Here is a 24,365-nt window from a genome sequence, read left to right as displayed (position 1 = left end):
ATATACTCAACAGGTGATTTGTTCAAGTTTGTCGGAATAACATCAAAGCATCAAACTTTGCTTTGGAGAATAATTTGTGTGCATGGAAGACCTATTTTGTTCTTTGTCAATTCAAGTTTACTTGATCTGGTTTAAAATGAGTGGACTTTTAAAACTAAAATTGTTGGCTGATCCTTGCTGCTTAATAACACATTCGCTTGTATTTTTAGAAAAAAACAAACAGACTTACCAATGGGGTAACAATAATAAAAACAGCATGTTCAGATAAACTAAATAAATGGTGTTGGAGTTGGAGTTAGGGCAGACTAGGATTGGGTTTAAAAAGTAATAATTGGTGTATAAGGGCAAGACTGAGATTAAATTGTTTCTATATTTTTTTACTTATTTATGATTACTTATCACCACAATTTTTGTTGATGCCAAGTATACCATATATAGCACAATAATAACAAAAGAGGCAGCTAATTTGATAATATATTACCTTTTGAGTGTTGCCAAAAGCAGTATGGATTTCATTTAAAAGGAAATCTATATATTAAAAACACTCAATAAAAATCCATCTATAAGCTGTCTGAGGTCTATTTTTTACAATATAGTCTTATAATATTTAAGGTATGAGGAACTGAAAAAATATCCCAACTCTGTGAAAGAGCATCTTGATATTATTAAATATGCATACAAATACATTGGACATGACATTGATAACCTTTATAATTCAATGTTTGAGTGTTAAATATCTGCTGTTGATGACATTGTGGACAAGAGTACAATGTCAATTTTGTTAACTAAAAGGAGGAAAAGCTGCATTTTTGATGGAGCGTTTGTGTAGGGTTATACAGTAAAGCATAAAATATAACGAGTATGTTAAAAAGATGCTACAATATTAATATAGATTTACATGTTCACTGATAATCTATAGCAAACTGACTTTGTAAATGTTTTTAATATAAATAACAGTAATAAATTATTGTATAGCACAGCATCAATTAGGATAATTTAATAACAATATTTTTAAAATATAGTGCCAAATTCCTATGTCCATAATATTCAGTAAAATCCCATACAGGAGTTAACTGGGTAGCTAAGGTAAACCAGCTTCTTAGATTATGCTGTAATTGTTTAGTGAAATTAGAACTTGATAAAAAAACAGCATAGCATTTTACATTTTCTATAAGCCAAGGCCTAGCGTTTAATTAATTTTTTAGAAAGTTAACATATCTACAGTTGATTTATATATATATATACATATATATATATATATATATATATATATATATATATATATATATATATATATATATATATATATATATATATATATATTTTAATTCATTTTTTTAGGTCCTAATTGACTAGTGATTCATCTGAACAATGGGTTTTCAAAAATGTTACTGTGTTGCATTACCAGAAGAAATTACTATTGTAAAATGACTCGATTCACAATGCAAACCCACCTAAAATATCACACCATCTCTCTTTCTAAAAAATGTTTTAGAGGTTCATGAGATTTGTATTTTACAATTCAAATAGTGTTTATGACTTAGCTTCCAAGTTCTCAAGTTACAACCAAAAATGTACTTAAAGTGTATGTTCAGGCAAAATGTTTAGAGTGGGAAAGGGTTAGAACCCCTGTTGGGTTTTATTAGGGAGATTTTGCCTCATCTTCAATGGGCAGGATCTGGGGGAACAGATCCAACAGCAGCATAGACAGAAATAAACAGGCATATTTTGTAGAGCAGGGGAAGATTAAAACCCCTAACTACTTTTAATTCATGTTTGTGTCTATGTTGCAGATTTTCCCTCACTTCCTTTTAAAAAAACTGTTGTCAACCTAATGTTAAATGAAAGCAAATCTCTTTAATGAACTTCTAGATAGCAATACAAACCTGACTGCTGTTTTATTGCTTCCCCACACCATGCAAAACTAAAAGCTTTGGCTGGACATCCAATTTAAAGTAAGCTTGTACTAAGAAAATATGAATACTATAATTGCTGAGATCAGCTGAAAATATTAGTCCCCTATCTGTCAAAGTGATCCAATGAAAAAAATATTAAATGCACCAACAACTAGGCAATTAACATTTTTAGGTCAATAACAGTCTACGCATTTGTTTCTGAATGTTTGTTGTTGCTTTAAAAACAAGTGCACAATTAAATAATATAAATACAGTCAAACTAGTGATAGTTTTATTAAAATATGGATCACAACTACTTTATTGTTTAGAAAAAAAGTCATAAAAACACAAGATGATCAATAATTTGGAACCTGTCCCGTGGACTAAGAACCCCTGTTTTTTCCATATTTCAAGCAGACTGCACATTGATACCATGCAATGGCATTTACCACTGACGTCAACAAATACACACATATGACACATTTCTGGCACTGCTAAGAATGTCCTAATAATATGTCTGAACAAGCAAGTAAGAAATGTCCCTTCCCTTTACCACCTGCACCACTACAACATGCATACACTGTTTAGTCAATTTTGTTCTTACAGACCCAATGTTTGTATTGTTTCCTTTTGTGATTACTGTGTTAAATATATAGAATAAATAAATGATTGTGATATCATACAATATAATGATATCTTTAGAATACATTCATTTATACTATTTTTACTCCATTGCACAGTATCCAAATACGCATGGTATACTATATATCATGAAAGCTGACTGATTAGCAACACACTGCAGAGAGCGGTCACACAAGAAAAAAACACTCACTCAAAGTAAAAGCCTAAAGACTACAAAACTCATCCTAACCAATTCATTCTAACAGAACAGAAAATAGCAGCAGCATTAACATGCTAAATACCATTGGTAAGATTCCTAACCAAAATATTTTTGAATTAAAATCTCTGAGTTTGAAAAGGATTTGGTTAGCATTGATATACAGAATTACATGTACAAAACTATAGTTGTAAAGATTTACACATCACTTAGAGAGTCACAAATGTCATACTCTCAAATACCCATGAAAATGTGTATGTAGTTAATATACACTATATACTTAATTTTCTATGCCCATAAGACCATTAGAATTTTCTTTCTGCACGTTTTTTTTTTTTTTTTTTACTCCCATTTAAATGGCACATCAAGCCATTCAATATACATTATAAGGCATTTCAGTTTTTTTATATTTTTTTGATGACTAAACAATATTTATACTTGACTAAACAGGAGCATTTCAGTTTTTTACATACATTTATATATTAAAAGCAGTAGTTTTTTTTCTAAACACAGTGCACAATAATAAAATAGATTTGATGTACACGAGTGGATGCATAAAGGGCTGGGAGTGCAACAAACTGAAATTCAAAAAAGAAATTCTACAAATCATGTTGTACAGAAGCAATATTAAAGGGAGCCCTTTTACATATAGTCATTGACGATGCAACAAAGATCATCTTAGATTGTTCAATAAAGCACATTGACTGTAGATTTCTGTTCTGATGGCATAGATGATGCAGCATTCTCAGAATTTACCATTAAGGATTTGACACTCTAACATGCAGGCTTTGTAGATGCCTCTGTGAATCTCTCACACATTAATAGTTACAGCATGAACACAGCCATTCTTCCAAGGTCTCAATCAAGTGACCTTGTTTAAGGTAAATCCAGGGTAAATCTTTTGGCAGGATGTTGACATTAGTAATTCATATTTTGGTTTTCAGGGTCATAACTGACAATGCTTGCTACCAGATAAAAGCCAGAGCAGGACAAACTGAATGCCTATCATGGACCATAGTGAAGGAGTCAAGCCAGATACTCCACCGCAATCCCCGTCATCCTCCTATAAGTCAAGAAAATAAAGATGCGTTTAGAAAAAGTTCTCCCACTAACTTGTTTTTTTTTTATTCTACAAATTTAATATAATCATATTGTTGTAATGTAAACAACTTTTACAATAAAGTATTATCTTTTCAAATAAAGTATCATACATAGTAGATCACCACTAAAATGGAAAAAAACAAATGTATCCTTACAGAAAGTTTCAACATAGGTAACTTAAACTTCAGTTCTAAAACCTTAAGTTGACTAAGTCATGATGATGAAATCCTTAAAAGAGGAAGCAAGCAAGCAAGCAATCTTCTATATCTTTCTATATTTTTTATTCTTTACCTTACCTTTTGTTCTGGTCTTAAAGTCTACTAGGCATAAATATGTTGGATGGCTCGACAGTTGACTTCATTTACAAAAATCAAATAGGTTGTTCACTTTGCAAGGGAATTTGCCCTTAGCTAAGTGAATATGGTGACAATCCACTTTGCAAAAAATTACCATGTGCAAGTAAAATAAAAACAGCATTGTTGCTTACATGATCATGGCTATGGAAGCAAGTAGAGCTACACCTCATTTAAATCTTATTTAAATAGTACTGCTTTTACATGATAGCACAGAGTTGTTGTAAACTCATTCACCCAAGCTCCAGTTGTTCGATTCTTTGAAAGATACAAGCTCAGACTTCCCATAGCCTAAAAGTGCACTCCAACTCTTCCTGGGGCATTCTATGTAGTTGCCAAATTATCTTGGAGAGATAAGTTTTGGCCCTGTTCTAGAGCCTTAAATTGAGATCCTTAATACACAACTACATAACATGCCATGCCAAAACTACCTCAACAAGCACCTCTCTTATCAAAGTAGCAGCTACTCTGCCTTGAAAACCTACATATTAATTTAATCAGTCTTGCTGCCAACTGTGACCTTAGTAAGCTAACCAGTGCTCTACCTCTTTCCATAACTCCTGAGGAACAGGATCATAAGCTACCAAAGGCCCTTAAAATATTTTAGAGTTTTACCTTGAAACTCTGCACTACTACATAAAGCACCCAGATCATACTATATTTGGAGATGCTGATCTTTGTTCTTAACACTTATCACTCATCATAAGAAAACTACCTACTGCAGTGCTGTTTTAAAGTTCAAAGCTTTCCAACCATTCAGTGTCTAGCCATCCCTCTCTGCCAATCCCTCAATTAGCTCCCATCCTCTGGAACTCCATACCTCAATCTGTCCAGCTATCTACTACTCTGTCCACCTTTAGGCAGTACCTGAAAGCTGATCTTTTTAGGTAGGCCTATCCGACCTCCACCTCTAATAAACTGTACTTTTACCTTCTCCATCCTTTCCCTGTACTTTCTTCCTTCAGGCCTCGTTCACGCAGCCAATTATTTCCGTGCCCTGTGCAGGGCCATATTTTGCCAGCACAGTGATGCACAGATGTTGCACCCAGAGTGAGTGTGGGGACATGCACATGCACGAATATCATATTGGGACAATCCAAGCAACCACGTGTCCCAATAGACATCTATGGGATTCCCACCAGTTGTTAGAAGGCTTACCAGAGTGAAAGGACTCAAATGGGCATATGCTCAATGAGAAGGCTTATGGTGTAAACACTGATGCTTGGAACATCCTCGCCTGTACTTCTGACCAGAGTAGAAGATGATTCCTCCGTCCAATTGTTCGTTCAAATCAGCAGTTCACAGATGTAACCAGCAAGATGGGCAGTGTCTTTCTCATGTAATCAAGCAGTTTGATAAAAAAAGAAATTCTCCACATAGTGTGAATCTAATATAATTGGGAACACTCACATTTGAGTAGATGAACAAGTGCTTGTAAAAAACAATGTAGCAGGGCTCATCCCAATGCGTTTTGTCTAAGGAGACATCATCTGAGATGGGACGAGCCCTGCTGATGCCATTGCGTTGCCTACATTGTTTACACATGGTGGTGGCAGCATCATGCTGTGGAGATGTATTTCAGCAGTCAGGACTGGGAAACTGGTTAGAGTTGAGGGAAAGATGGGTACTGGTAAATACAGGGATATTCTTGAGCAAAACCTGTACCACTCTGTGTGTGATTTTAGGATAGGATGTAGGTTCCCCTTCCAGCAGGACAATGACCCCAAACACACTGCCAAAGCAACACTTGAGTGGTTTAAGGAGAAACATGTAAATGTGTGGGAATGGCCTAGTCAAAGCCCAGACCTCAATCCAATAGAAAATCTGTGGTCAGACTTAAAGGTTACTGTTCACAAGCACAAACCATCCAACTTAAAGGAGCTGGAGCAAAAAGCCCAGTGGTAAGATGTGGCAAGCTCATAGAGACTTATCCAAAGTGACTTAGAGCTGTGATAGCTGCAAAAGGTGGCTCTACAAGTATTGACTTCAGGGGGGTGAATAGTTATGCACATTGACCTTTTCTGTTATTTTGTCATATTTGTTGTTTGCTTCACAATAAAAAAAAATCTTCAAAGTTGTGGGCATGTTCTGTAAATTAAATGATGCAAATCCTCAAACAAACCATGTTAATTGCAGGTTGTGAGGCAACAGAACATGAAAAATGCCAAAGGGGTGAATACTTTTGCAAGGCACTGTATACACAATTTCCATCTATGGGACACCCAGCATGGGGATTCATGCAACAGTTGTGCTTCCCCATGCTGACAAAACACAGCCCGGCACAGGACACAGAAGTAATCAGCAGTGTGAAAGAGGCCATATTTTGCAAAGCATAGCACAAAATGGTGGTACTATATCCTGTACAATAACAATAATAAAAACATGAAGATAAAAGAACAATGTCCTTTACATAAATCACTTTCATCCCTTTATGCTGGACACTCTTCTTCGCATGATTATTCCCCAATATTTTGTGTATGAAAATCATAAAAAACAGCCCTTACTGATTCTGAGGCACAACTTAATTTATACACACAAATTGTCCAGTGCAAAACACTTTGCTCTGATGGTATCTACCAGATGATATAAACCAAAATTATGATTAAAAATTGAATATAATTTTTTTTGAGTAAAATGTGTTATTGTAAAGAAAGACCATAGTCCACGGCAGACCTAGATACAGTATGGTCCATACACAGTGCAATGCAATCGGTCTGTCAATGTGGTGAGTGATGTTCAACCTTGTATACAAAAAAAACATGAACTGAATAGTGAATTAAACTCAGTCCTGACTTTGTGAGGTATATAGACTCACTGAGACCTTATATTCTGTAGAGATTTATTTAAGCAAAAAATAGCCACAATATAAGTAATAGTGCAAAACTGATAAAAACAATATTGCATAGACACCACCAACAGGGTGATGTGTGCGGCAACAATAGAGCAACAACCAGCTGAAAGGTGGAATAAACACTGACCTGGATGGGTCGATCCTAGGAGCACCTCTTGGCCAGAGAGGTTGATGGGATGTGGTACCGTCTGGTGGGTGGAAGCACAGAAGGCTAGGGAAGCCAAACTCAAAGAGAGATATGTCTGGACCGCATGTTCAGCATGGAGTTGTAACCAGGGCAACATGATGCGTTTCAGGGCCACACCCCTTTCTCAAGTTCTTACACCTTTCAGCTGGTTGTTGCTCTATTGTTTCTGCACACATCACCATGTTGGTGGTGTCTAAGACATAGTGGGCCAGATTCACAGAAAAAGTACTTAAAATTTGCTGCGTCATATCTTTATTTTGAATTCTCAAACAAAGATACAACGGCAGTTGGCTAAGATGCGACAGGCGTACAACTTCGTACGCCTTCGGATCTTAGGATGCAATACTTCGGCGCCCGCTGGGTGGAGTTTGCGTCGTTTTCCGCGTCGGGTATGCTAATTAGCTGTTTACGGCGATCCACGAAGGTACGCGCGTTCATCACATTCTCTTACGTCGTCGTTAGTCGGCTTTTCCCGTCGTAAAGTTGCGATTGCTATTTAGGTAGTGTAAAATTAGACAGCCCATGTTAAAGTATGGCCGTTGTTCCCGCATCAAATTTTTTTTTTTTGCGTAAGACGTCCGGGAATAGGAAAGGACGTAACGCACGTCGCCGTTCAAAACATTACGTCGGTGCGACGTCATTTCGCGCAAAGCACGGCGGGAAATTTCAAAACGGAGCATGCGCAGTACGTTCGGCGCGGGAACGCGCCTAATTTAAATGATACACGCCCCAGTTGAATTAGGCGGGCTTGCGCCGGACGGCTTTACGCTACGCCGCTGCAAGTTTACAGGCAAGTGCTTTGTGAATCAAGTAAATGACATACGTTACGCCGCCACATTTGTACCTGAATCTGGCCCATTGTTTTTAGCAGTTTTGCACTATTAATTGTATATCGGCTATTTTATTTTTTATCTAAAGACTATAAGGGCTCAAAGGCTCCATATCTCTCTCACAAATTTGGGACTGAGTTTAATTCACAATTCAATTCATGTTTTTTGTGCATACAAGGTTCACATCACTCACGGCATTGATGGATCGATTTCTGCATTGCACTGTGTTTGGACCATATCTAGGTCTGTCTGTTAACTATTGTCTTTCTTTACAATAACACATTTTTTATTCAATTTCTGATCATAATTTTGGTTCTTATAATCTGGTAGATACCATCAGGGCGATTGTTTTTGCGCTGGACAATTTGTGTGTTAACTATGTTATATAAAGTCTTGTCTCTTTAGCCTCATTCGGCTGCAGACTAATTGCCTTGGTGATACGTTACATCTGAATCTAGGGCACTGGTCGTTTCCCCATTGGGGAGTTCTTTGGTGTTGTGACCTTATGTGACCTTATGTTTGCCTTAGTTTAAAGTATATGAACATGGTCCTTGGTATATGTATAGAGACATCATCCAGTTTATACTATAATGCCGCATACAGACGGTCGTTTTTTGTGATGAAAAAAAACAACGTTTTACAAAACGTCATTTAAAATGATCGTGTGTGGGCAAAACGTCGTTTTATGTCTTCTAAAAAACGACAAAAAAAAAATTCGAACATGCTCGAATTTTTTGTGTCGTTTTTCAAAACGTTGTTTTTGTTTCACAGAAATTGACCGTGTGTAGCAAAAAACGACGTTTAAAACAACGTTTTTAAACCCGCGCATGCCCAGAAGCTAGTTATGAAGTGAGCTTCAATGGAAAAAAGTGGTGAAACGTAACCTCACTTTGCTAGAGCATTGTGAAAAAACGATGGTGTGTAGGCAACATCGTTTTTGAAAATGATGTTTCAAAAACGTTGTTTTATTTCATGATTTAAAACTTCGTTTTTTTTCATCACAAAAAACGACCGTCTGTATGCGGCATAAGGATGTATTTGACTGTATGCTTATGTCACAAAACACATTGAGTATGAAATAGCACATTGCAAAAACTCCTCACAAAACAAATACATCAAAAAATACTTGATGGCTATTGTTGGTTTAGTTATCTTTCATTCTCCTCCGTGACAGTTTTTCTGTGTGGAGGTTGTCTATATAAAAGCAAAATATTGCTAATATGTATGAATCAGTTTAGTATATGGTAAGCAGCCAAAAACGCTTGCATGAGGAAAAACCCTGGAGATATACACAGATCAAAAATGTATGATTAAAAATGTCTCTCAATGAGAGGGACAAAGTCCATGGTAAAAGTCTCTAAGAAGAAGGGGGAGAGAAATCCATGTTCCAGCACTAAGGGCAGCCAGTGTAAAGAGCTAGAAGCAGTCTATGCAATGCAACAAAGGAAAAGAAACACAGCGCCTCTAAGTGCAGTATGGGTAAACCATTTAATGATAAGGCAAAAGTAAAACTACTCACAAAAGGAGCATGAATACAAGCATTGTAGTAGTAATCCTGCAGCAGGATCCGGGTCTGGACGGAGAAAGGAGCATGCATGCTCTCACCCTGCAACCGGAAGTGACGTCATCTCCGATCTTCCTGTGTTTCCTGCTGTTTCCAGAGGCTGTGAATTCTGGATTCCACCTGCACGAACTGTCAGCTACACTCCAGAGACACAGACTTTCAGGAGAAAATCACACCCGATCTTGCTGCAGGATAACTACTTAAATGCTTGTATTCATGCTCCTTTTGTGAGTAATTTTACTTTTGCCTTATCATTAAATGGTTAACCCATACTGCACTTAGAGGCGCTGTGTTTCTTTTCCTTTTTTACAGTATAGGGTAAGCTGATCAATCCCTAGATATAAATACAATTGTAATTATGTTGTGCTTTGTTACATATAGATACATGGTTTGTAGGATTGAATAAAGACACCAGTCCATGTAGTTCAACGTGTGTGTTTATGTCACTACCATTTCCCATATCCCAATATATTGTGTTCCCTAAGATGCCTATTTTAAAGTTTATTGACACTTCCCACTGACACCACCAATTGTGAAAGGGAGTTCCACATCCTTGCCATTCTAATAGTAAAGAATCCCTTACTTTTATTTGTAATGTGTAAGGTTAAGTCTACAGCTCTGGAAAAATCAGTTTGTAAATGGTTGGAAAACTGGCTAAAAGATCGAATTCCGAGAGTAGTGGTTAATGATTCATTCTCTGAATGGTCTAAGTTTTTCAGATGTGTACCAGAAGGTTCAGTGTTGGGACCCTTACTTTTTAATATATTTTCAAATGATATAGGGTCTGAGATTAAAAGTACAATTTCAGTGTTTGCAGATGATACCAAGCTATACAGTGGAATAACTTCCTTATAAGATGTCTCCAACTTACAAGCTCACCTCAATGCAAATGTTTAATTGGGCAACTATGTGGCAAATCATGTTTAACCTCTTCCTTACCGGGCCATTATAAAATTACGCCAGCAGGAACCTTCCCTCGATCCGGGTGGACATCCTTTCTTCCCGGCAATCTAGGGCACACGCGCATCCGCGGCACCGCTTGTGAACCGGCGCGCGTGCATGGCGGCCGCGATGTCTGGCAGGCATCCGTGATTGCCGGTGATCATGGCAGGAGTGTGGATCTGTGTGTGTAAACACACATATCCACCTCCTGTCAGAGGTGAGGAGACCGATGCTGTATTTCCAGTACAGAGGAACACACATCGGTCTCCTCCCCTTGTGAGTCCCCTCCCCCCTACAGTTAGAACACACTTTAGGGAACATTTTAACATTTTAACCCCTTCAGCACCCCCTAGTATTAACCCCTTCCCTGCCAGTCACATATACACAGTAATCAGTGCAGTTTTATAGCACTAATTGCTGTATAAATGTGAATGGTCCCAAAAATGTGTCAAAAGTGTCCGATGTGTCCGCCGCAAAATGCCATAAATCGATCACCTTTTTTGTAGACGCTATAACTTATGCAAACCAATCAATATACGATTATTGCAATTTTTTTTACCAAAAATATGTAGAAGAATATGTATCGGTCTAAACTGAGGATAATTTTTTTTTTTTTTTAATGTGATATGTATTAAATAAAAAAGTAAAAAATATTGTGTTTTTTTTAATATCGCTCTTCTTTTGTTTATAGCGCAACAAATAAAAACCGCAGAGATGATCAAATACCACCAAACAAAAGCTCTATTTGTGGGGGGGAAATGGGTACAGTGTTGCATGACCGCGCAATTGTCATTCAAAGTAAAACTAAAAATTGGTCTGGGCAGAAAGGGGGTGAAAATGCCCTGTATGGAAGGGGTTAATGTTGATAAATGTAAAGTTATGTACTTGGGAGCTAAGAATATGCATGCATCATACATGCATCATACATGCTAGGGGGAGTGCAACTGGGGGAATAAATGGTGGATAAAAATCTGGGTGTTTTGGTAGATCATAGGCTTAATAATAGCATGCAATGCCAAGCTGTGGTTTCCAAAGTGAGCAAAATATTTTCTTGTATTAAGAGGGGTATAGACTCCAGAGAGAAAAATATAATGTTGCCCCTGTACACATCAATAGTAAAACCTCATTTGGAATATACCGTTCAGTTTTGGACACCAGTTCACAAAAAGGATATTGGGGAATAGGAGAAGATCAACCAAACTAATAAGAGCATGGAGGAGCTCAGCTATGGGGAAAGATTGGAGAAATGTAATTTATTTTCTCTTGAGAAAAGGAGATTATAGGGGGAATATGATCAACATGTATAAATACATAAGTGATCCATATAGTGAGCTTGATGTTGAGTTATTCACTTTAAGGTCATCACAGAGGGCATGGGGGCACTCTTTACAAAAAAAGAGATTCAATCTCCAAATACGGAAAGGTTTCTTTACAGTAAGGCCCGGTACACACGATAGAACATGTCCGATGAAAACGGTCCGCGGACCGTTTTCATCGGACATGTCCACTGGGAGATTTTGGTCTGATGGCTGTACACACCATCAAACCGAAATCCCCGCGGACAGACAGCGCAGTGAGGTGGCGTGGCGGTGACGTTGACGCCGCCACGTCACCAAACCAGGAAGTAAAATACTTCCACGCATGCGTCGAATCCATTCGACGCATGCGGTAGATTTCTGTCCGCTGGTTAGGTGTACTAACCAGCGGGCATGTCGGACGGACGGGTTTCCAGCAGACAAGTTTTAAAGCATGCTTTAAAACTTTTGTCTGCTGGAAACCTGTCTGCTAGGCTGTACACACGGTCGGATCTGTCCGCTGAAACTGGTCTGCGGACCAGTTTCAGCAGACATGTTCGGTCATGTGTACAAGGCCTAAGAGCTGTGCAAATGTGGAATAGACTCCCTCAAAAGCTGGTTCTGGATAGCTCAGTAGATTGCTTTAAAAGCCTGGATTTTTCCCTAAATGTACATAATGTATCTGAATACCAACATTTATAGATAAAGTTGATACAAGGAATATCCAATTGCCTCTTGGGGGATAAGGAAGGAAACTTTTTCCCTTACTGGAGCAAATTGAATCATGCTTTGCTGTTTTTTTTGCCTTCCTCTGGATCAACTGTGGATATAGGATTATGTATATGGGATTTTATGATTAATATATATATATATATATATATATATATATATCTCAATGTGTGTGTGTATATATATATATATATAAAAATATATATATATATATATATATATATATATATATATATATATCTCAATGTGTGTGTGTGTATATATATATATATATATATATATATATATATATATATATATATATATATATATATATATATATATATATATCTCAATGTGTGTGTGTATGTATATATATATATATATATATATATATATATATATATATACACACACTTTTTTTTTTGCTTTTTTGCTTTTATAGGTTGAACTAGACTAACAATGTAACTATGGTGGTACTTTATCAAATCCTTTGGTGAAATCCAGGTACACCGCAACCACAGGTCTTCCTCTATCCAGATTACAGCTCACTTCTTCATAAAATGTTAACAGGTTGGTCAGGCAAGAACAATCTTTCATTAATTCAAGCTGGTTACTACTAATGCCACGTACACACGATCGGAATTTCCGATGAAAAAAGTCAGATGGACTTTTTTCATCGGAAATTCCGATCATGTGTGGGCCCCATCTGACTTTTTTTCATCAGTGTTTAGAAATAGAACATGTTTTATTTTTTTCCGATGAAAAAAAAAACTATAGGAAATTCATATCGTCTGTGTGCAACTCTGACAGAGAAAAAACCCATGCATGTTCAGAATCAAGTCAACGCATGCTCGGAAGCATTGAACTTAATTTTTCTCGGCTCGCCGTAGTGTTTTACGTTACCGGGTTTTGGACGGTTGGAATTTGGTCTGACAGTATGCAAGACCGCTTAAACGGAATTCCAATGAAAAATTACATTGGATTTTGGGCCATCGGACATTTCAATCATGTGTACGGGGCATAGCAGTACCATTTTCAGCAGCTAATTCTTGGAATTGGTCCCTTATCATTCCCATCCAATAATTTACATACAATTTATGACTGACTAGTCTGTAGCTTTTAAATCATCTTGGAAATGGCAAAATATAAATGCGTTAATATTAATGGAAATTAAAAAAAAAAGAGTGCTATATATATTATGTTTTATTCCACATCTCCACCTAGTGGCTTAATAAGTTAATAATATGTTACTATAAAAGAAAACAATATGTATGCTGTTAGAGTTAGAGTTAAAGTTGATTTAACCATCATGAAGCAAACATAAAGGTATCACACAGTTTGCCATACATTATAATTGTTGAGCTTTTGTACACATTAACTGCTAACATTTTACATATATACAGAGTTATCACATCATCAGTCTCTATATTTGTATTTAGCAGAACAGGAGTGTGCATGCTTCTCTTGACATCAAAAAACTTTGCTTTTTGCTGGGTGAGTCAAGAAAAGCTATGTACTTGTGTGCACATAACATTAACTACTTAAGCCCCGGACCTTTAGGCAGCTAAATGCCCAGGCCAGGTTTTGCGATTCGGCACTGCGTCGCTTTAACAGACAATTGCGCGGTCGTGCGACGTGGCTCCCAAACAAAATTGGCGTCCTTTTTTCCCCACAAATAGAGCTTTCTTTTGGTGGTATTTGATCACCTCTGCGGTTTTTATTTTTTGCGCTACAGTAGGTGTTTGTGATATTGTGCTTTTAGCACGACAGCGTCGCGCTGATTCTCGGCGACAGGGTGCCGAGATCTCGCCGGCATCTCACACTCACTGGAATAGTGACAGCACATTCCAGCAAGCGCGTCATAGAAGCGACGGGAGATCCGACTTGGATTCCCGCCAATTCTACACGTGTGCGGCGTGTTATGAATCCTGAGGGGGAAGTCCCCGCCGGATTTTAAATAAAAATCCGGCATGGGTCCCCCCCTCAGGAGCATACCGGACCCTTAGGTCTGTTATGGGTTGTAAGGAGAGCCCCCCTACGCCGAAAAAAACGGCGTAGGGGGTCCCCCTACAATCCATACCAGACCCGTATCCAAAGCACGCTACCCGGCCAGCCAGGAAGGGAGTGGGGACGAGCGAGCGCCCCCCCCCCCTCCTGAGCCGTACCAGGCTGCATGCCCTCAACATGGGGGGGTTGGGTGCTCTGGGGCAGGGGGGCGCACTGCGGCCCCCCCACCTCAGAGCACCCTGTCCCCATGTTGATGAGGACAGGGCCCCTTCCCGACAACCCTGGCCGTTGGTTGTCGGGGTATGCGGGCGGGAGGCTTATCGGAATCTGGGAGCCCCCTTTAATAAGGGGGCCCCCAGATACCGGCCCCCCACCCTAAGTGAATGAGTATGGGGTACATCGTACCCCTACCCATTCACCTGCAAGAAAAGTGGTAAAAACACAAATAAACCACACAGTGTATTAAAATATTTTATTTTTCTGCTCCGGAGGCCGCCCCCTGTCTTCTTTATTAGCTCTTTTACCAGGGGGGGCTTCTTCTTTGACGTCTTCGGGTGGGTGGGGGCCGCCGTCTGGTTCTCTTCCACCGCCGGGGGGGGATGGCTTTTAAAAAAGCCCCCACCCCCCCGGCGTCTTCGGCGGGGCTCTTCTTCTTCCGCTATCCCGACGGGTCTTCTCAACTCTCCGGGGTTCTCCTTCTGTCTTCGCCGCTCTCCGTTGTTGACTCGTCGCACCCCGGTTCTTCGTCTCGCAGTCCGGTCCCTTCTTCCGTGCTGTACGTCTTCTTCTGTGCTGTGAGTTCTTCTTCCGCGCTGTGACGTCATGTTCTTCACTTCTCTTCTTCTCCCCATGTTGACTCGCCGGTCCTCCTCGCTGAAATGACGGATGCGCGCCTTGCATCGGACCTATATAGGCCTCGCAGTCCCATCATGCTCTGTACCTACCCATGTGATACCTACCCACGTGGGTAGGTATCACATGGGTAGGTACCAGAGCATGATGGGATTGCGAGGCCTATATAGGTCCGATGCAAGGCGCGCATCCGTCATTTCAGCGAGGAGGACCGGCGAGTCAACATGGGGAGAAGAAGAGAAGTGAAGAACATGACGTCACAGCGCGGAAGAAGACGTACAGCACGGAAGAAGGGACCGGACTGCGAGATGAAGAACCGGGGTGCGACGAGTCAACAACGGAGAGCGGCGAAGACAGAAGGAGAACCCCGGAGAGTTGAGAAGACCCGTCGGGATAGCGGAAGAAGAAGAGCCCCGCCGAAGACGCCGGAGGAAACCCGCCGGGGGGGTGGGGGCTTTTTTAAAAGCCATCCCCCCCCGGCGGTGGAAGAGAACCAGACGGCGGCCCCCACCCACCCGAAGACGTCAAAGAAGAAGCCCCCCCTGGTAAAAGAGCTAATAAAGAAGACAGGGGGCGGCCTCCGGAGCAGAAAAATAAAATATTTTAATACACTGTGTGGTTTATTTGTGTTTTTACCACTTTTCTTGCAGGTGAATGGGTAGGGGTACGATGTACCCCATACTCATTCACTTAGGGTGGGGGGCCGGTATCTGGGGGCCCCCTTATTAAAGGGGGCTCCCAGATTCCGATAAGCCTCCCGCCCGCATACCCCGACAACCAACGGCCAGGGTTGTCGGGAAGGGGCCCTGTCCTCATCAACATGGGGACAGGGTGCTCTGAGGTGGGGGGGCCGCAGTGCGCCCCCCTGCCCCAGAGCACCCAACCCCCCCATGTTGAGGGCATGCAGCCTGGTACGGCTCAGGAGGGGGGGGGGGCGCTCGCTCGTCCCCACTCCCTTCCTGGCTGGCCGGGTAGCGTGCTTTGGATACGGGTCTGGTATGGATTGTAGGGGGACCCCCTACGCCGTTTTTTTCGGCGTAGGGGGGCTCTCCTTACAACCCATAACAGACCTAAGGGCCCGGTATGCTCCTGAGGGGGGGGACCCATGCCGGATTTTTATTTAAAATCCGGCGGGGACTTCCCCCTCAGGATTCATAACAAACGCCGCACACGTGTAGAATTGGCGGGAATCCAAGTCGGATCTCCCGTCGCTTCTATGACGGCTCTGTCTCCATCGCGGCAAGCCAGCTCGGCGCTGGCTCCCGCGATGGGGCTCGTAGGTGCTCAATCTCGCTGAGAAAGAGAGCGAGATTGACACAAAATCGGCTTCACCTACTGTATAAACAAAAATAGAGCGACAATTTTGAAAAAAATGCAATATTTTTTACTTTTTGCTATAATAAATATCCCCCAAAAACATATATAACATTTTTTTCCCTCAGTTTAGGCCGTATTCTTCTACCTATTTTTGGTAAAAAAAATCTCAATAAGCGTTTATCGATTGGTTTGCGCAAAATGTATAGCGTTTACAAAATAGGGGATAGTTTTATTGCATTTTTATTATTATTGTTTTTTTTACTACTAATGGCGGCGATCAGCGATTTGTTCGTGACTGTGACATTATGGCGGACACTTCGGACAATTTTTACACATTTTTGGGACCATTGTCATTTTCACAGCAAAAAATGCATTTAAATTGCATTGTTTATTGTGAAAATGACAGTTGCAGTTTGGGAGTTAACCACAGGGGGCGCTGAAGGAGTTATGTTTCACCTAGTGTGTGTTTACAACTGTAGGGGGGTATGGCTGTAGGTCTGACATCATCGATCGTGTCTCCCTATAAAAGGGATCACACGATCGATGCAGCCACCACAGTGAAGCACGGGGAAGCAATCGCGAGGGGGCGGCTAGAAACGAATAGCCGTGCCCTCATCCCGCCTCGCTCCCCGACGATTTCCGACCGCCACATGTACCGGGGGATCCCGATCGGACCCCCAACCCGCGGTAAGGCAGGGACGTACATGTACGCCCATCTGCCTGTACTTGCCATTCTGTGGACGTACATATACATGCGGCGGTCGTTAAGCGGTTAACGCAAAAACTTCACTCTAAAAAGGGAAGTTTGACTCTAACACCTCCTTCCCCCCTCCTCTCCTTTTTGGGAAGCGGGTACCTAAGTGCCCTAAGCAACAAACTGTGTGTTGTGGCACACTAGTGTGCCGTGTGAGATTTGCAGATGTGCCGTGGGAGTTTTGAAAATTAATTAAAGTTTCTAGCATTTTAAAACCTTGAACTAATCGAAAAATTAAATGGCAAATCAATGACGCAAAAGTTTAAAAAGTAACATATATAAAAACGCAATCTTTTTCAGTCTGCCATTCATTGGTTCCTTTCGTAATGTGAGACTTGTGTGAGATCTATTATAATAATAGAGACCATTTAATTTGTTTGTTCCGTTTGTCTTTGGAGCCTCGTTTCAATATTAGTTGCTCGCATATCCTTCACATTAAATGTAAAATTAAATATATATGTAGAAACAAATAAGTTCTTCACCACAAAAATTTTCAAATCTTTTCAGGTGTGCCGTGAAAAATTGTAGCTCTTTTTGGCGCTAGACAAAAAAGTTAGAGATACATTGATTTATAGTAATGACGGGGCGTGCAGCTTACACATGTATTTGCAAATGCGTGCAACTAAACCTCTGTTTTTAACGCATACTGTTAGACAGGTGAATTTGGTTGGTTGCTGATTGGTTGGTAAGTTTAAGCTTGGATATTCTTTGTTGTTTTTGTATGTATATGCGCCCTTTCCAGTGCTCCTTACTGTATAGACAAGTCATAGGTAGGGGCAGTGACATTTGTTTTTTGTATTGATTTATAGTAACATATGACTCAATGTAGTAATTTAAGTGACTGATCAACATTTGCTTAGTAAAGTAACTACATTGGTAAAAGCTAAACCATGTATACAGTAAAACCTTGGTTTGAGAGTAACTTGGTTTGAGAGCATTTTGCAAGACAAGCTATTTTTTTAAATACATTTTGACTTGATATACAAGTGAAGTCTTGATATACAAGTAGTGTCATATCACAACTGAGTATAAAAGAGATGAGAGGCACCTCTAAGTGTAGCAATATTTAATGAAGATACAAAATTTAGCAACACACATGTCTGATGATTAAAACAGGCACATCTAAGTATGCAGGCATCCGGGGTAAAGCTGTCCACATAGACCATCCTCCGCACCACCATCAACATCATCCCTTCCATGCTGTGCTCCATGAGCACTTCAAGCCTCGCTTTCAGGGTAGTCTTTCTGGTCACGATTTCAGACTGACAGCAATGAGAGCCGGCGGTGTGGAGGATGGTCCATGTGGACAGCTTTACCCCGGATGCCTGCATAGTTAGATAGTTACATAGTTAGTCAGGTTGAAAAAAGACACAAGTCCATCCAGTTCAACCACAAAAAAATAAACAAACAAAATAAAAAACACAATACAATCCCATACACCCAACTCCATACCCACAGTTGATCCAGAGGAAGGCAAAAAACCCCAGCAGAGCATGATCCAATTTGCTATAGCAGGGGAAAAAATTCCCTCCTGATCCCCCGAGAGGCAATCAGATTTACCCTGGATCAACTTTACCTACAAATCTTAATACTCAGTTATTTTATGTACATTTAGGAAAGAATCCAGGCCTTTCTTAAAGCAATCTACCGAGCTGGCCAGAACCACCTCTGGAGGGAGTCTGTTCCACATTTTCACAGCTCTTACTGTTGAAAAAACCTTTCCGTATTTGGAGGTGAAATCTCTTTTCCTCTAGACGTAAAGAGTGCCCCCTTGTCCTCAGTGTTGACCGTAAAGTGAATAACTCAACACCAAGTACACTGTATGGACCTCTTATATATTTGTACATGTTGATCATATCCCCCCCCTAATTCTCCTCTTCTCAAGAGTGAATAGATTTAGTTCTTCTAATCTTTCCTCATAGCTGAGCTCCTCCATGCCTCTTATCAGTTTGGTTGCTCTTCTCTGCACTTTCTCCAGTTCTCCGATATCCTTTTTGAGAACTGGTGCCCAAAACTGAACTGCATATTCCAGATGAGGTCTTACTAATGTGCCTGTTTTAATCATTAACCATGTGAGTTGCTAAATGTACCTTCATTAAATGCAACCATATTGCTACTCATTGAGGTGCTTCTCTTCTATTTTATACTCTGTAGCTCCTGCTGAATTTCACTTTAAATCCCCTTGTGGAGGCTGCTTTTTGCGAATGGACATTTTATGGTTACACGACCTATCACATTGCTATAATATTTTTATATAGACTTTAAACTGAAAGGCTCATGAATAAATGTTAGTGGAACGAATCATCTGAGTTTACATTATTTCTTAAGGGGAAATTTGCTTTGCTATACAAGTGCTTTGGGTTACAAGCATGTTTCCAGAGCAAATTATTCTCACAATCCAAGGTTTTATGTACTGTATTTTTGTTGTGTTTTTCAAGACTCAATTCCCATCCTGCAGAAGTTGGAAGATATACAAAACAAGGGAAGCAAAGAGATATGTTATTTTAATCATTAATTGCAATTTGTGTGAAGCAACATCTAAATGAAAAATGTATTATCCTATCATGCTGCTCCAACTAACAGTTATAGATTGCAGAATCCTTACAAAGAATGCATACTGTCAGTATTACCCTCCAACAATGGACATTTTAGGTTAATAATCAGTTACCTTACCTTTTACTTGTCAAAGATGTTTCGGAAAGGGAAGCAAGGTAAGACTATTCCTGCACAATGTCTATGAAGCCCACAGTGACTGGCCATAAAGGATATGCAGGACCTTTCTGGATTGTATCATAATCAGGTATTACCTATTTACCTTACCTTAGAATTGTGTAACCTGAGATAAGGTAGTCATCTGCTTCCAATAAAGAATGTCTCTACACTATCCAAAAATATATATTTACCAGAAGTCATTGCTGTTGACCAAGCAAAATTGATATTTCAAGTGGAAGATATCAATCTTCTCAAAATGTTGTAATATTTTTACAGGAAAGGCTTAACTACTAAGCAAATAAAGACCGGATTTAAAGGGATTCTGTGCTGAGATAAATCTAGATGCTGCATTTGTGGACTTAAAAAATGTTAAGTGCTTGGCTGCTTCTAGCATCAACTTTTTCTGAGTAACTGAACCAGAAAAAGCATGCACTCATCAATCAAGGGGAACTCTGCATACTTATTCTATGTCAGTAACTCAGGTATTGAAAGCACTAGTTCAGCATAACCACCAGACCACTATCATTTTTAGATGGACAAGACAGCAATGGTAGGTTTAATATTTCCCTCGGTACAGGTTTTTTTTTTTTTTTTGAGCAAACAAAAAAAAAATGATAAGACTATAACTCATCAACACAAGAATACTTGCAGTAAAATGAAGATAGAAGTAGACATCAAGGCAGAGGCACCACTTGGCGTGCACAAAGGCTCATCCTATTAATAACAGGCAAAGTTGCAAGCAGAAGAAAAAAAAGACAACAAAAGACACACAAGATGAGATGTCATGCAGTTGGCAAGCAGTTACATGAGCTCACATGATTCACCTAGAATTAAGATTCACAATTTACATTTAGGATGGCTTGAAAATTCCAAATCAATGCTGATATTTAGCAAAGTAAAACGATAGTTACTTTCACACAATTATGATAAGAAACATAAATAGCAAATTTAAATGAAGTATAAGTAAATAACAGAAACAAATTCTCCCCTACTTGTGAACAAGTTAAAACGGAAACCGCTTAATTAAGGGATTTTCATTCCTTTTTCCTGATTCACATAGCAACCTTGAGGGCTATTATTGCTACAGATCAACCCCTGGTTCAAGAAAAACCCTTTGTTCTGCTTCCTTTTTTCCCCCCTTCCTAATTTTTTTGTACACATTCATATATTTTCCCCAAACATATAAATGCATTTTAAAATTAATTACTACATGGAAAAAGACTGCTGAATACGACATCCTTATTCCTTTTATGGATGATCAAACAGGAGATTTATTATTTTAGACTATGACCATAAAAATAAAGTTGAAGCTGCAGAAACAGAAAGAAGATTAAAAAGTCTGGTATTATTCCACCATATTTTCAAACATTGTGTGAAAGTAGCTTGCGACAGAGCTGAGATAATGCGGTCATGAATTTAAATTTAATTTTAAAAGACCGTTAAAAGTAGCAGAGTGATGCAAGACACATGCGGTGTACGTTCACCAAAATACATGGATATAATTAACGCATTGTTGTTAACAATCATTCCATAGCATGCCATAAAGTAAATGGGAACAGAATAAAAGTAATACTTTTTAAATGGATATAAATACTGCCAACATTAATTTTTTTATTTGAAATAAGTTTAACACTGATTAAACAATAGGAGCTGCAAATGATGCACTTACTAAACTTACTAAAATATTCCTCTAATTTAAACTCCTGTTCAACAATAAGACCTACCAATTCGTCTTGGTCAAAGCAAACATCGGGGCCTTTTCTGTATCTTGGATTCTGAGCAAGCAGGCATGGATCAGGGCCATTAGCTGTAGTTAATAATTGAGGAAATGAAATATAGAAAATGGTTCAATACAAATTCAACATTGGAAATATAATGCAGGCTGAAGTTTAAAAGGCTATTGCCTTGGGGGGGGGGGGGTCAGCAGCTGAGAGGCACTGCTGCATAGAAATGATCTTCATCTGTTGGAGCAAAAATGAGGGGTGACAACCACTACACAGTAGTGATCTCACCCCCATAACATCAGCAATCACCGTTTGAATGTCCCGCAAGAAGAAGGTAAGAGGCAGGCTTGAGGCCCCTCTCCAATCCAGCATTCTAGCCCACATGGAGGCAACAGCTTCCCAACATCCCTGATCAGCTGCTCATCAGTAGATGGGGACACTTAGAGGATGCACGCCGCTTTCTGGACCTCTCCAAAACACCTTCTCTTATAAGCAGCCAAGAAAATAACAGTCTCTGAAACAGCCAGCACACATGCAGAGGTAAGTGTTCCTGATTTAACCCTTGATGACACAAGAGAATTGCAGGTCTCTATTTTAGTCTTTCCAACACTTATGCAGGCAGTCTTAGATACAACTGTAAAAGGCATGCAGGTCTCATTGAGAAGTTCTATTCACTCTGACATAAAGGAATTGATTCACCAATTCATTGCAGATATACATGATGTGAGAGACAGAGTTAGTCACATGGAAAACAAAATGGGAGAATTTTCTCAAAGAAAACATGGTGGATTTGGAGGACAGCTCTTGCTTTAATAATGTCAAATTAAGGGGCATTTTACTTATCAGAAGCGTTAGAGGCGATACCTAGTGCACCAATAGAAGAGCTGATTATTGATTATACTATCACAGACTTCCAAAACCACTGCATCTTCCTGATAAGCTACTGTGAGATACTTTGGTGCCAGTAGATTTTTATCACATTAAGGAAAAATTATTGGCTGTGACCATAAAAAAATTACGATATTCTGGCCGGTTACTAGTATAATTTGCAGCAAAGGAAAAATTGAGCTACCATTACAAATCTTCTGCATGATCATCACGTTTCCTATAGGTGGGGCTATCCCATCAAATTATTTATTACACATTGAGAGAAGATATACATAGTCAAAATTATGGAAGCTGGCTTAGTATTCCTGAAGGAGTGATGAATCATTGAAGCAGAAATGACAAAAATGACCCTTGAGTGGCACAGAGTAGACCTTCTCTTGGTAGATTGTGGATTTTTTATCTATATTCTAGTGATAAGGATTTTTCACTCAATGGTTACTTGTTGTAAATGTTTGTTTGTTAAGTTTTTTTGGTTAAAGGTATCCATGGCATGCCAATGACATCATTATTAGCACAAAACAAACAAGAATACAAGAGGAACCTCCAGGGGACCTGCCACTTCTATCAGTTGCATCTAATTCCACATCCACTAGTCAACGAGTGGTAATCAAGCTGTGCACATTCCTTTCTTACAAGCCATAATTGTTTAAACAACATGCAATTTAAAATGTAATCACTGAATGTAAAGGGGCTTAATATCCTGAATAAACATTATTTATTTTGGAAAATTCTATTGCCTATATCAAACAACAGTGGTACAAAGGAATGTCAACATCATTAAAGTGTTACTATGCCCACAACAGTAAAATCAGTCTATATATGCAGTAAAGCATGATTGTTATACACACTGTGGAACATAAGAGGTTATCCCTCTGCATTGTGTAACAAAGGCTGTTTGATCCTGTCTTCTCTGATCCTACCACTCTTTTACTGCCCCCAATCGATCTGTTAATAGTACAGTGCCATAGGAAACACTCTGCACATGCTCAGTTTGATGTGTATTGCTAGAGTTTTTTTTTTTGGGGGGGGTGCATGTTATCAAGGCAGGGCCAATAAGCATTGTCCAGACAGAGGGTTAGGGGTCATGCAGCCTCATAGGACAGTCAGAGCAAGTGCTTGGTCAGACACTGATAGAAGTCACACGACTGCTATATACTGATGATGAGAAAAGGTAAAATAATTGCATTTCCAAGTTCTTTGTACTGTGGGAGACCAGATATAGTGAATGCAGGGGCCTTAAAACTTTAAGGCCACTTATTTTTATTTATTTTTTAAGTTGACAGACATACAGCTAAATACACAAATTAAATACCTATATTGGGGCAATTTTATTGCCAAAATATTTTGTAATTCTTTCCATCCAGTCCTGAGATTTTCACATCTCTGCCACACAGCACAGACTTGCCAGGCAGGGGGAAAGCATACCTTTCTCTGATGTATTTAACTAATACTTACTGTACAAGTCTTTTCCCTCCCCAACCTGTGACTGGACAATGAAAACAGAAGCAGCACACTGGTGAGCTAATTTTTCTGCTCTCATTGCC

At 39.5% G+C, this 24,365-nt stretch overlaps 1 protein-coding gene across 8 annotated transcripts in view; it reads right to left on the bottom strand.

Annotated features, from left to right (window-relative positions):
• Positions 1 to 2,173: 2,173 nt before the first annotated feature.
• The window catches only part of CACNA2D1 (calcium voltage-gated channel auxiliary subunit alpha2delta 1), an 856,738-nt gene continuing 834,546 nt past the window's right edge, over positions 2,174 to 24,365 (bottom strand). For all 8 annotated transcript variants that reach the window (XM_040343442.1, XM_040343444.1, XM_040343443.1 and 5 more), the window contains 2 exons: positions 21,934 to 22,016; positions 2,174 to 3,796 (listed from right to left, as the gene is read on the bottom strand). In XM_040343442.1, the coding sequence (XP_040199376.1) occupies positions 3,680 to 3,796; positions 21,934 to 22,016 (200 nt within the window). In that variant the 3' untranslated portion in view covers positions 2,174 to 3,679. The remainder of the gene's footprint in view (positions 3,797 to 21,933; positions 22,017 to 24,365) is intronic.

Source organism: Rana temporaria, chromosome 3 (genome assembly GCF_905171775.1).
Source record: "Rana temporaria chromosome 3, aRanTem1.1, whole genome shotgun sequence".
In the NCBI taxonomy this organism is placed as follows: Eukaryota; Metazoa; Chordata; class Amphibia; order Anura; family Ranidae; genus Rana; species Rana temporaria.
Note: the sequence above shows the minus strand (reverse complement) of the source record. Positions and strands in the feature narration are given on the sequence as shown.